This window comes from Panthera onca, chromosome B3, assembly GCF_046562875.1.
Source record: "Panthera onca isolate mPanOnc1 chromosome B3, mPanOnc1 haplotype 2, whole genome shotgun sequence".
NCBI lineage: Eukaryota > Metazoa > Chordata > Mammalia > Carnivora > Felidae > Panthera > Panthera onca.
This window is the reverse complement of record NC_138344.1, coordinates 40,771,663-40,784,672: the sequence shown is the minus strand read 5'-3', so window position 1 is coordinate 40,784,672 and position 13,010 is coordinate 40,771,663. Positions and strand designations below refer to the sequence as shown.

General features: G+C 52.1%; 2 protein-coding genes across 6 annotated transcripts; one reads left to right on the top strand and one right to left on the bottom strand.

Moving 5' to 3' along the window:
- Window positions 1–136: 136 nt before the first annotated feature.
- On the top strand, window positions 137–3,330 carry SNX22 (sorting nexin 22). 5 transcript variants are annotated; one of them, XM_060618339.2, is made up of 7 exons: window positions 137–303; window positions 689–772; window positions 1,146–1,250; window positions 1,764–1,858; window positions 2,209–2,241; window positions 2,499–2,566; window positions 3,039–3,330. In XM_060618339.2, the coding sequence occupies exons 1-7, from the start codon at window positions 229–231 to the stop codon at window positions 3,158–3,160; spliced, it is 582 nt and encodes a 193-aa protein (XP_060474322.1). In that variant the 5' UTR covers window positions 137–228; the 3' UTR covers window positions 3,161–3,330. The 5 variants fall into 5 exon arrangements, with proteins under 5 accessions (XP_060474322.1, XP_081651981.1, XP_081651980.1 ...); XM_081795855.1 differs by having other exon boundaries at window positions 2,209–2,344; XM_081795854.1 differs by having other exon boundaries at window positions 2,173–2,344.
- Window positions 3,331–3,593: 263 nt separating this feature from the next.
- PPIB (peptidylprolyl isomerase B) lies at window positions 3,594–9,407 on the bottom strand. The gene is made up of 5 exons (XM_060618341.3): window positions 9,218–9,407; window positions 8,356–8,469; window positions 7,113–7,206; window positions 4,523–4,707; window positions 3,594–3,961 (listed from the first exon to the last, which is right to left on the bottom strand). Exons 1-5 carry the CDS (start codon window positions 9,350–9,352, stop codon window positions 3,839–3,841), a joined length of 651 nt encoding a protein of 216 aa, XP_060474324.1. The 5' UTR covers window positions 9,353–9,407; the 3' UTR covers window positions 3,594–3,838.
- Between the last annotated feature and the right edge of the window lie 3,603 nt (window positions 9,408–13,010).

Sequence of the window (13,010 nt, the reverse complement as noted above, 5' to 3'; positions counted from 1 at the left end):
GCGGCCCACTAGGCTCGAGGGGCGGTATCGGGTCCCACCTCCCCCCGTGCTGCCTAATCAGCCCCTCGCAGGACTCGGCGGCGCGAGGGAACGCCCGGGGCGGGGCCAGCTTGGGGCGGGGCCTGCGAGCCCGAGGAGGAGGGGCCGGGCCCGCCGGGGTCCGTGATCTACGCCCGGAGAGTTCGCGCTCCGAGCGTTGCGCTCGGAGGGGCTCGAGCCGTGGCGCGGATGCTGGAAGTTCACATCCCGTCTGTGGGACCTGAGGCCGAGGATCCCAGGCAAAGCCCAGAGAAAGGCCACATGGTGAGCGGGGGGCAATGGATGGGAAGGTACGCGGGGACCCGCCGGACTCCCCCGCACCGAATGTAGTGGGGACCCCGCGCCTGGGCTGGGGCGTCTGAGCGCGGCAGGTCAGGCCGTCAGAAGACGGCCTGCCGAGGGTCTCGGGCCGCTTGGATGTGCCAGCTCCGTGGACGGCGGTCCAGGTTCACCAGGGACTGCAGGGAACTGAGGGGAGGCTCTGTCCTCCCCCTCTCCTAAACGTGTGAGGAGCGTGGGAGGGTCTCCGGAGAGTGGCGGGGTTCCTAGACCGCTTCGTGAGGGAGGGTGGGCGTGTTGCGGGCGCGGGTCCTGCTGAGCCCTCCTGCGGGGCCTCACGCGCACCTGGCCGCTCGCCCGCGCCCGCCAGGTGTTCCGAGTGGAAGTATTGTGCCGCGGGCGCAGGCACATCGTGCAGAGGCGCTACAGCGAGTTCCACGCGCTGCACAAGAGGGTGAGGCTCAGCCGCCGACTCACCGACCTCGGCCTGGTTCCTGCCCACCTCCTGGGAGACGAACTGCGGCCCCAGTCTCTGCCACCCCCGTTACCGCCCCAGTCCCTGTCCTGGGCACAGACCTCCCTGCGGGCTGCGGGGTGGGCGCAAAGGGGCAGGGTGCAGCCTGTACTATGGGTGCCAACGTGTGGCCGGCCAGACCTCGGGCGTTTGGGGGAGGAGGGTGCCGGGGCCTCTCTCCACCCTGTCCCAACCATCACTCAGGGTCTTGGAGGTGGGGTCGGGGAGGCCGGGAGAGACTCTTGGCTAGGCCGAAGTGAGCTTGAGGGCTCAATCAGGATGCTTTGATGGCACCGCGGTAACCTCCTGGCAGATCAAGAAACTGTACAAAGTGCCCGACTTCCCCTCAAAACGCCTGCCCAACTGGAGGACCAGAGGACTGGAGCAGCGGCGGCAGGGCTTGGAGGCCTATATCCAGGTGTGCATGGGGTTCACTCTGCTGCCCCCCAGCCTGCTGGAGCAGAGGTGTGACCCAGAGGGAGAGGTGCGGGGGCACGGAATGAAGGAGACCCACATCTTAAGCATGTTATTTACTACCCCAAGCCTCAATTTTCTGAACAGTAATGGGTCCAAACAGCCCTTTCAGTACTGAGAGAAGGGAATAAGGTAAACGGAGGCAGGTGGTTTCAGTTCACCGAAAGCTAGCTCTCTTCCCTCCAGGGTGAGAGCGTGTGCTACCCTCAGTGATGAGGATTTGGGTGGAGACCCCCCTCTTCCCCACACGGTGATGCCAGATAATAGGCCAGGTTGGCTTCCTGGGCATACGACCCATGTAGTTACTCAGGGCCCAGGGCTCAGAAGGGCCCAAACTTGGTTTAATGCTCTGCCCTGGCTTAGTCATTTGGGAAGGCCCCCATCGGTTCCATTTTGCACTGGGCTCTATGTTAAATAGCTGGGTCTGATTATAGGTTTCCTCTGTTCTCCTCCCCAGGGTGTCCTGTACCTGAACCAGGATGTGCCCAAGGAATTACTGGAATTCCTGAGCCTTCGGCACTTCTCCACAGACCCTAAGGCCAGCAACTGGGGGTGAGCACCTCTAGGGGCCATGGCCAGGCAAGAGAGAGGGGCCCTAGTGTTGAGGGGACAGGGGCTCCCTGAAGTAAGCAGCTGAGGCAAGGTTTTGGAGGCAAAGGCCTGATTCTTCCTTGAGATATGGCCTCCCTCATTAGCTTTCTTGCTCTGGGCAGAGGGACTGTTTTCTGGACCGTCTTGGTTTACCCCAGCTACCTCCGGAACTGAGCTTGTTACAAATAGAAGTAGTGGTCCCTTGGGAGGTGTGGTGCTGGGCTTGCGTGTCTCCACCCCTTCCTCACGCGCGCGTGCCTCCCCCCAACTCCTAGCCTGACAGCCGCTCACAGCGGGTCTCCTCTTTTCAGCGCCTTGGGGGAGTTCCTGCCCAAGAACAGCAGGCAAGTGGAAGCTCCACCCCCCCGCCCCCAATTCCCCGCCCGACTCAGGCTGCCCCCTAGTGGCCTTGTGCCTGCTGGTGTCTGGTCTCTCCCAGCAGTCCAGGTATCTCTGCTGGTGCCTCCTGAGACCACTTCTCACTCACCTTCCCTTTTTGGGTGCTTGGTGATCTTAATCCCTAGTCTCCACCTGATAGGAGACCCTGCCCCTGCCTCGCCTCTCCTTCCACTGTTATGACTCTCCTCCCCTATCCCCCCAGCTCTCAGCTCCACCACCGGCCTGTCATCAGCTTCTGCATGGATCCCTACGTTTGCATTCCATCCCCAGGTGAGGGGTGGGGGGATGGGCTCTGACGTATAATCTATATTTAGGGCCTAGGTAGCAGGGTGGGAGTCAGTGGGGAACTTGCCATTTTTCAGCTCAGGACCCCCAGGCAATATCTCCCTCCTAATGCCCTCCTTTGGGCCAACTCCTATCCTGCTGCTCCTATAGCCTGCTTTGTATTCTCCTTCAGGAGGCAGACATGGTAAATAAACTTGGCTCTCCTGGTCTCCATTCTTCACCTGCTTGACTTTACCAAGCTCTTATGAACAGGATGTGAGCCAGGAACGCCAAGGCCCCATTTGGGGTGGCCAACTGTTGTTACCTCTGGCCTTGGTGGGGACTCCTCCTCTTGAGGAGGGGGCTGAGCCTATGGGCGCAGGTGCTCTAGGAGCTGCAGGTCTGAGGCTGGGCCTGCTCTACATCAATTTCTCTGTGGTCTCCTACCCCTTCCTCCCTTTTTCCTTCTGTCCCACAGAGCCTCTGTCCAACATGGTGGTGAATGGCGTGCTCCAGGGCCTCTATGGCTTCAGCACCAGCTCTGCTAAAGCCCAGTCCGAGGCTCCCTGTCACCCTGCTCCTTTGCCACCGATGCCCTGACCAGCCCAGAGGTCTGTGGGCCACCTGCCAAGACAGGCATGTGCCCCAGTGTATGAGCCCCCTTCTCAGAGGCTGGGTCACCCTTGGCCTGGACCCAGGATTTAACCACCCCAGATGCCAGGGCAGGGACAACAGGGGATAAGGAATAAAGGGAGAAGTCCAATTTAGAGGTAGGCTTTGAAAAGAGACTGGTGTATTTCTTCACCTACCCCAGAAAGGGGCAGGAGACAAGCAAAGGTTGAGGCACAGTAGTGGCAAAGGTTAGAAATGAGGAGTAAAATCTCCTGCTTGAAATTTTGTAGGCAGTGTCTAGAGAAAGGGGTCAGACCAGAACCTCAGATGGGGACAGGCACCCCCTGCCCCAAGAGTCCCAGACAGGCTGGGACAGAGACTTAAGCAGGTGTTAGAGGCCCAAGAACTCAGCCCACACTGGTTTAAAAAAAAAACAAACCACCTTTTTTTTTTTATTGGTCAGCATGGATAGGAGTTTGTTACAAAACCGGGCCTGGAGGCCTATGGAATGTGAGGTGAGGGGTCCACTCTGTCAGATGCCAGCACTAGGGCCAGTGCAGCATGGAGCCGTGTGGCGGGCCATCTTTACCCACCCACCCCACCCCCTCCCTGGAGGGCAACAGGGCCGCACAGATGGTGGCTCAAAGGGAAGAAGTCCCTGGGTCCCTACTCCTTGGCGATGGCAAAGGGCTTCTCCACCTCGATCTTGCCACAGTCTGCGATTGTCACATCCTTCAGGGGCTTGTCCCGACTGTCTGTCTTGGTGCTCTCCACCTTCCGCACTACCTCCTAGAAAGGAAGGCAGAAGCAGTAAAGCAGAGAGGTCAGGAGGTCCATCTCTCAAGGGAGACAGGCCTCACAATATGGCCAGGGAGGGATGAGATGCCCACATGAATAGCATGCCAAGCTCCAGGCACCAAAATCCTAATAGAAGCATAGCCAGGTGACAGGGCAGGGAGAACCCAGAAAATGCAATAGTTTTGATCCCTGAAGTACGAGCCAGGCTGAGCTAAGGGCAAGGAGGAAGAAAAAGGTGGTTGGGGAGTGGGCACCAAGTGGCTTCTCAGGGACATCATGTTAAGCCATGTCCTGTACAAGTCAGGGTGGTGCCTGCACATCACTGGGTGAAATGGAGGCACCTGTGCAGCCTCAACAGGCCTCCTCCAGAGCCTGTGCCTGGAGCTGAAAAAATTGAGAACTTAGGGGCATAGAGTAGTAGAGTAGTTCTTAATTCCCCCCAAGTTTGTAAACATGAACACTGGTGTGAATGTGGGTCCCCTTTTGGGAAAACGATAAAATATATGGTGCTTTCCTGATGAGAGCTGCCCAAGTTTAGCCCCTGAAACTCACCATGCCTTCCAGAACTTTGCCAAACACTACGTGCTTGCCATCTAGCCAGGCTGTCTTAACCGTAGTGATGAAGAACTGGGAGCCGTTGGTATCTTTGCCTGCATTGGCCATGCTCACCCAGCCAGGCCCGTAGTGTTTTAGCTTGAAGTTCTCATCAGGGAAGCGTTCACCATAGATGCTTTTACCTGGGAAGAAAGAGTAGGTCAGGGAGCTGGGTAGGCCCAAGCCAAGCAGATCTTTGTGGTGAGGATTCCAGGGACTCGACCTCTGTGCCAGGCCAGGCTCAAATGGATTATAAGGACATAAAAGCTGTGCTCTTCCTACCCTCTGGTCTTGGAGCCAAATCATGCTGACAGACCAAGTGGGGCACGATGCCAGGCCGATTTAGTGAACAGCTCACCTGATCGATTACTTTGAGAATAGACTTTAGTGGCTTTTAAATAAGGCACAGATCAACAGCTACCCTTAGCTATGGCCTGAGAGGTCTGCCATAGGAACTTTGAGGGACTTTGGTGGAGAGAGGTGCTGTGCAGGGGACATGGGAGGGTAAGAGCTCTCCAGAAGAAGAGGACAGCTTTTGTTCCTAATGGCACAAAAGATACTGAGAGGAGGCGGGAGGGGCTGCCATTTGGGTTCTGTAAAATCAACAACCTCTTATTAACACAAAATAAAAGCTGCCTGTCGATGTGTGTGGTGTGTCTTTCCGCGAGGGGTCCGAGGCCAGAGGGTAAATGACGGAGCTGGGCAGACCCCTATGCCATTTCAGAGCTCCTCCCTCAAGTTCTCAGAGATGCTTCCAGGAGAAATCCTGTCTTGTTTTACCCAACACCTTTTTTTTTTTAATGTTTATTTTTGAGAGGGAAAGAGAGAATCCCAAGCAGGCTCCAGGCGGTTAGCATGCATCTCACAAACCATGAGATCATGACCTGAACCGAAATCAAGAGTCAAAGGCTTAACTGAGCCACCCAGGTGCCCCTACCCAACACCTTTCAGACTCACTTGCCTACAAAACTCCTTTTCCTTCCTCAGTACACCTTATTTTCACCCTGTGGTTCCAGAGGATGGACCCCACTTGGGAAGTGGTTCTGGACAGCTGTTCTTCAGGAGGTATTTCTGACTGTAGTAGGTGGGGAAGTCTGAACCTAAGAGTCGCTAGATGCTGACAGGGACATCTCACACCCAGGCTAGGGAGGAACCCTGCCCTCTGCAGTGACTCCTGGCTCGAGTGCTGGCTAAGATCAGAGTCCTCTTTGTAAATCTCGATCAACTGCAGGATTTCCCCACATCTATACTTCAGTCACTTTCCCAACACACATGGACTCCCAAACTCAGATGGGATAGTTCGAATTAAAGTTCAACATACTGTCGTCTTCCCCTCCAGACTTCAGTTACTCTTTTGACACCTTTTCCTTTGCACATTGTCCATATAGTTCCCACCCCTGTTAGCTGTGCATTCTTCCTCTGCACTCCTGCTACCCCCACTGCAGGTACAGCTAATGCTCAGAGGGGTAACGGAGTATGCTGGAGAACCCTTGTGAGCATCTTAAATGTATTAAAAACTGCCACCTCACCCTCCCTAAAACTCCTCTGCGACTGGGTCTTCCATTCAAGTCCTCTGTGGAACTTCATGCAGGACAAAGCCCAGGTTGCCAGGTCTGCCCTGGCCCACCACTCCGGGACCCCAGTGTGGCATGTGCTCTACTTCCATCCCCCGACCCCATTATTCAGCCAAGCTCCTGTGGCATAACATAGCTGGGTTCACCTTAGCCCTGCCTCTTTGTCCAAATTCTCCCCAGCCAGGACCCCAGTTCAAATCTTCCCTCATATTCACAAGGCCACTTCCTGATCAGCTTGGCCAGGAAGTGATTCCTCTGCTTGTTGGCACTTTGAAAATGGCCGGATTGATTTACCATAGGCCGGGCACCTACTACGCAGAACCCCCAACTCATCCCATTCTTTAGCAGTGAAAGCAAGTTGCTGTCCCCCTGATTTTTGCACCCAGCACCTACCATAAAGCCTGTCCCGACAGATATCTGTTGATGGGGTGAGGGGCAGCCTTAGTCTTGAGGGAAGAGTATGCTGGGCACCAAGTACGGTGAGCCCTCCCATGGGTTAGGTAAGTCCAGGCTATTTGTCTCTCTGTCCTATGTGTACAAGTAATGCAAAGGGGAGATTCAGTTGGCTCTTGCCAAGTGGTCTCTGGTGGGAGGGAGACTGCCAAGGGGAACAGCTGCTCCCACCCCCGCTGGGGCTTCCAAGGTTGCCCACTCAGGCTTTGCATGCATGACCCAGAATCACCCACATGGTACACTTTGCTTCCCTTCCCCCCAGGGGGTATTTAGAGAAAAGTCATCAACGCTGCAGGCCCTGATTGCCAGGTCTGTCAGCGGGGTAAGATCCACATGACCCCTCATTTCTCCTCTCATACTGGGTTCCCTGTACAAAGAAGGCTGCAGCTGGTCTCAATGCAGGTGCCAGTCCTGTCTCTGGACCTGGGTGAAAACGAGGCCTTGTCTACCCAACACAGCCCAGCTCTCCCCTGTGGGAAGCTGCATTAACAGATCCTATAGCCCAGACGACCTGAGGTTACCTCCAGTGCCATCTCCTCGGGTAAAGTCTCCACCCTGGATCATGAAGTCCTTGATCACACGATGGAATTTGCTGTCTTTGTAGCCAAATCCTTTCTAGAAAAGGGAATGAAAAGGTGAGAGGTGGCATGAGGCACAGGCAGATATTAAGTAGGCCCTGCAAGAGCCTAGCCCACAACTCATCATGGAAGAGACACCACTGCTGACCAGATTCATCATTCCATGTGCCACTGAGTGAACAGTTCCCACAGGCGAGGCATGGGACACACAGATCCAGGAGAGGGGCTAAGACTGCATATTCCTGTGCCTTTATATAATTCCCAGACTTTACACAATTCTACTTCACGTAATGTTTCCACCTTTCCCCTCTTTTTTTTTTTTTCTAATCATAGAAACAGATGCATGAAAACTGATCAAATCACATCAAAAAGTTACCTAATTCAATGGAAAGTTATAATAGGAACTTTTTTCCTTGATAATTTTTTAATTCCAGTATAAAAACATACAATGTTATATTAGTTTCAGGTATACAATATAGTGATTCAACAATTCTATACAGTATTCAGCACCCATTATGGTTAAGTGTACTCTTAATCCCCTTTGCCATTTCACCCGTCCCCCAACCCCAGCCCCTCTGGTAACCACCAGTTTGTTCTCTAGAGTTAAGAGGAATACAAACTTTCTTAAATGGGGCACTCCTGTTTCTTTAAAACCTGGGAAGCTCTGGGCCCTTCACCCTTAAAAGAAAGTCCTGGTTGCTTTTCCTTGACTACTGAAATGTCTTAAAAATAAACAATTTTCTTGGGTGCCTGGGTGGCTCAGTCGGTTAGGTGTCCGACTTCAGCTCAGGTCACGATCTCGCGGTCCGTGAGTTCAAGCCCCGCATCGGGCTCTGGGCTGATGGCTCAGAGCCTGGAGCCTGCTTCCGATTCTGTGTCTCTCTCTCTCTCTCTGCCCCTCCCCCGTTCATGCTCTCTCTCTGTCCCAAAAATAAATAAACGTTAAAAAAATATAATAAACAATTTTCTCCAAAAAAAAAATCTATTTCTGAATTCGGTTTATAAAACCCACAAGATGCGATAATAGTGGTTCCCAGTACTATGGGTCGGCAGTACTCTGTGAGGGTACTCACAGGAGCAGTACTCCTGGTATAGTTGGGCCAGGCTATGCACTTCAGTTTCCTGCCAGCCCTACTTGCCAATTTCACTGCATTTGAGTTTGACTACCTCTGCTCTGGTCACTTACCTCTCCCGTGGCTAAGGCCACAAAATTGTCTACTGTTTTTGGAACAGTCTTTCCAAAGAGACCGATGACCACCCGGCCTATATCTTCATCTCCAATTCGCAGGTCAAAATACACCTAAGGAAGAACACCATTTCAAAGTCAGCCTTTTTAAAGGGGCCTTGTTAGGGAAGGGAGGGGCCAAGAAGCTACCATGAAGGTAGGAGAGAAGAGAGCGGTATTTTGAAAACAGTGATTCCGAACCTGATTTTGGTAGTGACAAAAACTCTACCATGAGAATCTAATGAAGACTCCAGACCCTTCTCCTAGAAAATGCGCTCTCCTTAAGATTATAGCGTGCCAAACCACCTTTAGTCTAAATAAATAATGAGCACAGATTCTAGAAATGAACATCAAAAAACCATAAAGAGGCGAGCCTAAGCTTGCCACGCACGTTTAAACTAGATTGTTGTGTTTTGTAATTGGAAGTGGGTAAAATCTGGCCCAAGTAAAGAAAGGATTCTGTTTGGCAGACGTGATCTTTCACCATTTCCCCAGCGCTGGACAGTATTTGCAAAAAGACTGCTCTGAGGCTGACAGTGGCAGCCCCAGCTGGACATGCCCAGCGTCGGCTCCTGAATCACGGCAAGGGCTGGGGTGTTGGGGAGGAGCCGAGCATTCTCCGGTCTCAACGACCAGGACTGCACGGACGCCACGAGGCCACAGCCGAGAACCTAGGGAGAGGCTGAGCCAAAGTTGAGGACGCCTGGGCCTGAGCTCTGGGAGCCTAAATGCCTCGGACACCGCTAACCAGCGGCGCCGAAGCCGGAACCCGGGGGACGGAGGGTGGGCCTTGCCAGGAAGGTTGGGATAGGGGAAGACGGACCTTGACGGTGACTTTGGGCCCCTTCTTCTTCTCGTCGGCCGTGGAAGGACCTGGCAACAGCAGGAAGAAGACGGAGCCCACGATGAGGGCGGCGGCGAAGAGCAACTTCATGTTCCGCTCGGAGAGGCGCAGCATCCACCGGGCGAAGCGAGCGCGGCCCGGGCAGCCGAGAGCCGGAAGAGGGTGGGGACGCGTCAACGTGGGCACCGGCGCCTCCACCGAATGCGGCCGCGGGGGGGAACCGGGGCTCCTACCGGCCTCCTGGCAGGAGGCGGGCCCTGTTTCCCCCCTCTAGGTCGGCGCCGTGTAGTAGGTCCCCGTGGGGGGCGGAGCCCGCCTCGCGGACCCTGCTGGCTGAGACGCGGGCTCGTGGGTGGCTGCCACGTTACTGTGGCCTCATTGGCTCCCCCGCAAGCCAACGCCCACCCACGGGAAGAGGATCACTGAAGGCGGCACCGCCCGGCCCTGAAGAGCGCGCGGATTGGGTCTCTGAGTAGACTACAAGCCCCAGCATGTAGAGCGATGGGTCCCTTGACCGGCTCTGCCTTTGTGGGAGTGGAAATCTTTTGGAGGGTCAGTTTATGTTAGAAGTCGGTGGATAGCGGGAGAGAAGGCACTTGTTATTTTCCGAATTGGGCCAGTTAAGCATTAGCCACCATCAGTTTGGGTTTAAATATGGTAGCTTCCCCAAACTCGGGGCATGTTTGTGCTTACCCAGAACATGACCTTATACTGCTCCTTCTACTTGTCTTGTAAAACTTGCTTCAAACCCCTTTTTTACTTTGTCCATGTCACTATACTACCTGTTCTCTGGTTTTTACCGTGCTTACTGCTGTATGAGTCAGTGCACGCTTTAATATTGTATACTCTGGTTCTTAACTTCCTTTCTTTGCCTATTTTTCCAAGTAACCGTTTTGTGTGCGTGTGAGCAACCGATTGTGTTGCACTGATTTTGTATATAACTCCGCCAACACTGCTGCAGGGCTGTATTCAACAAATTTTGGTTGCAGTAACGTCATACTTAGTACTGAGGTGGCAAATAATACCTATGAGACGGCCTGGGTTCAGGCGCCCCACTCAATGCTGTTTTTTTGTTTTTGTTTTTTAATGTTTATTTTTGATAGAACATGCGTGCGTGTGGCGGGGAGGGGCAGAGAGGAGGCAGAAGATCCTAAGCAGGCTGCTCGCTGTCAGGGCACAAGGCCCGACCCCCAGATCATGACCTGAAGTTGGTCACTTCAGTGATTGAGCCACCCAAGTGCCCTTAAAATCACTTTTCGAGGGGCGCCTGGGTGGCTCAGTCGGTTAGGCGTCCGGCTTCGGCTCAGGTCATGATCTCACGGTCCGTGGGTTCGAGCCCCGCGTCGGGCTCGGTGCTGACAGCTCAGAGCCTGGAGCCTGTTTCAGATTCTGTGTCTCCCTCTCTCTGTGACCCTGACCCTCCCCCGTTCATGCTCTCTCTCTGTCTCAAAAATAAATAAACGTTAAAAAAAAAAAATCACTTTTCGAAGCTTAATATAGAAAGTCTTGGTCTTCACAGCCCAAATTCTAGGTAGGCACAGCTCCCTTTCAATTAGTTGAGCCCTGCAATTTGTCGTCTTTATGAGGTGCTGACCTAAGTTTGAGGTTATGCATGGCCACTGGCATTAATTTGTCCTTGCTTACACTGAGGTCACTGCAGTCAGGCTGCAAAGTTTCCACAGTTCTCTCATGTAAACACAAGTGATGTTTGCTGTTTCTAATCCTCACACCTCAATCCGGTAAAGGTTCTCCTAGGTAAAACTGTTGCACTGACAAAGTTGATCTGATCCTCCAACCATTTTTTTGGTCAGGCCTCTTTCCCCACTCACTGGTCTCATGCCCTCCATAGCCATTGAGAAAAATGTTTACCAAACTATGTTTTTTCAAAGTAGCCTACACCTGAGGAGCTAATGCTAAAACACATAAAACCTGCCTCCTCCACACCTCCCCTCCACTTTTGAAAGAAAAAAAAGCTTGATGGATAAAATGCTCTCGGTGTGAAGTTTTTCTCTCATGATGATCTTAAGTGTCTTCTGCTTACTTGCCTACCCAGTGAAAAAACAAATCAAGTAGTAATTGAGTAACAAAAAAGCTGGAACCAATCATGCCGATTGACAGTTACTTTGTGGCTATATATATATATATATATATATATATATGATTTTATAATTGCACATCATAGTTTTATCCCCTGTGTAGATGTTCATTAGAAGAGCATTATAAAGCTATTCCAAAGCTGTTCCACAGAGTACATCCTAACTTCCTGATGTTCTACAACCTAAGAACCACAGGGATACAGGAACCAGTATGTGAGTGATGAATGTCCATGTTCTGCCAGGAATATTTAAAAAAAAATTTTTTTTAACGTTTATTTATTTTTGAGACAGAGAGAGACAGAGCATGAACGGGGGAGGGGCAGAGAGAGAGGGAGACACAGAATCAGAAGCAGGTTCCAGGCTCTGAGCCATCAGCCCAGAGCCCGACGCGGGGCTCGAACTCACGGACCGCAAGATCGTGACCTGAGTTGAAGTAGGACACTTAACCGACTGAGCCACCCAGGCGCCCCAACTGCCAGGAATATTTAAAGTGACCAACAGGGGCCGCCTGGGTGACTCAGTCGGCTCAGGTCCTGATCCCAGGGTCATTAGAGCCCAGCATCGGGCTCTACACTCAGTGTGGAGCCTAAGATTCTCTTTCTCTCGGGGAGGGGGGGGTGGGGCACCTGGGTGGGTGGCTTAGTTGGTTGAGCATCCGACTTCCGCTCAGGTCATGATCTTGCGGCTCGTGAGTTCAAGCCTGGCATTGGGCTCTGTGCTGACAGCTCAGCCTGGAGCCTGTTTCAGATTCTGTGTCTCTCTGCCCCTCCCCTGCTCATTCTCTCTCAAAAATAAGCATTCAAAAAAGATTCTTTCCCCATCTGCCCCTCTCCCCAACTCATGCTCTCTCTAAAATTAAAAAAAAAAAATGGGGGCACCTGGGTGGCCCAGTTGGTTAAGCATCCAACTCTTGGGTTTTGAAAGTTTGCTGGGTTTGAGCCCTGCATGGGGCTCCATGCTGACAGGGGAGAGCCTGCTTGAGATTCTCTCTCTCTTCCTTTGCCCCTCCCCTGCTCATGCTCTGGTTCTCAAATCAACAAATAAACTTAGAAATAAATAAACAGAAATAAAGTGACCAGCAGGAGAGAGCAATGTTCAACCCAAAGGAATGAAGCAAGAATGCCAAAGTATCAAGCATTATTTTCATTCACTAGAGCCCTGAATCCCATCAAAGTAATCCTAGCTGGATTCTTAGTTACAAACGAGCCAGGGGAATTTAAAACCAGACAAACCAACCAACTAACCAAACAAAATTAGTCAAGAAAGGTAAGACATTTTATTTTACATACAAAAAGGGTGCAAACTGAGTCCTTTCCTCCCCAAATTAGGGAAGAGGTATACTTAAAGATCACATTTGTGTTTTTCCATGGTGCCCTAGGAAATGGGCTACTCTGAGATAACACATCAAGACCCATTTTCCGTTTTCTCCAAAGGCGGCTTACTTCCTCTGCAGAGGAGTTTTTCCTAATGGTGTACAAATCTCTCTCCCAGAGGAACCATTTCAAATACACTTGAAATAAACATTCATGTTAAAAAATACTACAAATTTCATTTTCACAGCTGAGCTTTGCGACCAGTGCTGGGGTTTATGAAACAACAACACATATCTAAAATAAAACAAAAAGTAAAAAAAAAAAAAAAAAAAAAAGGCATTTAACAATAAATCAGACACATCC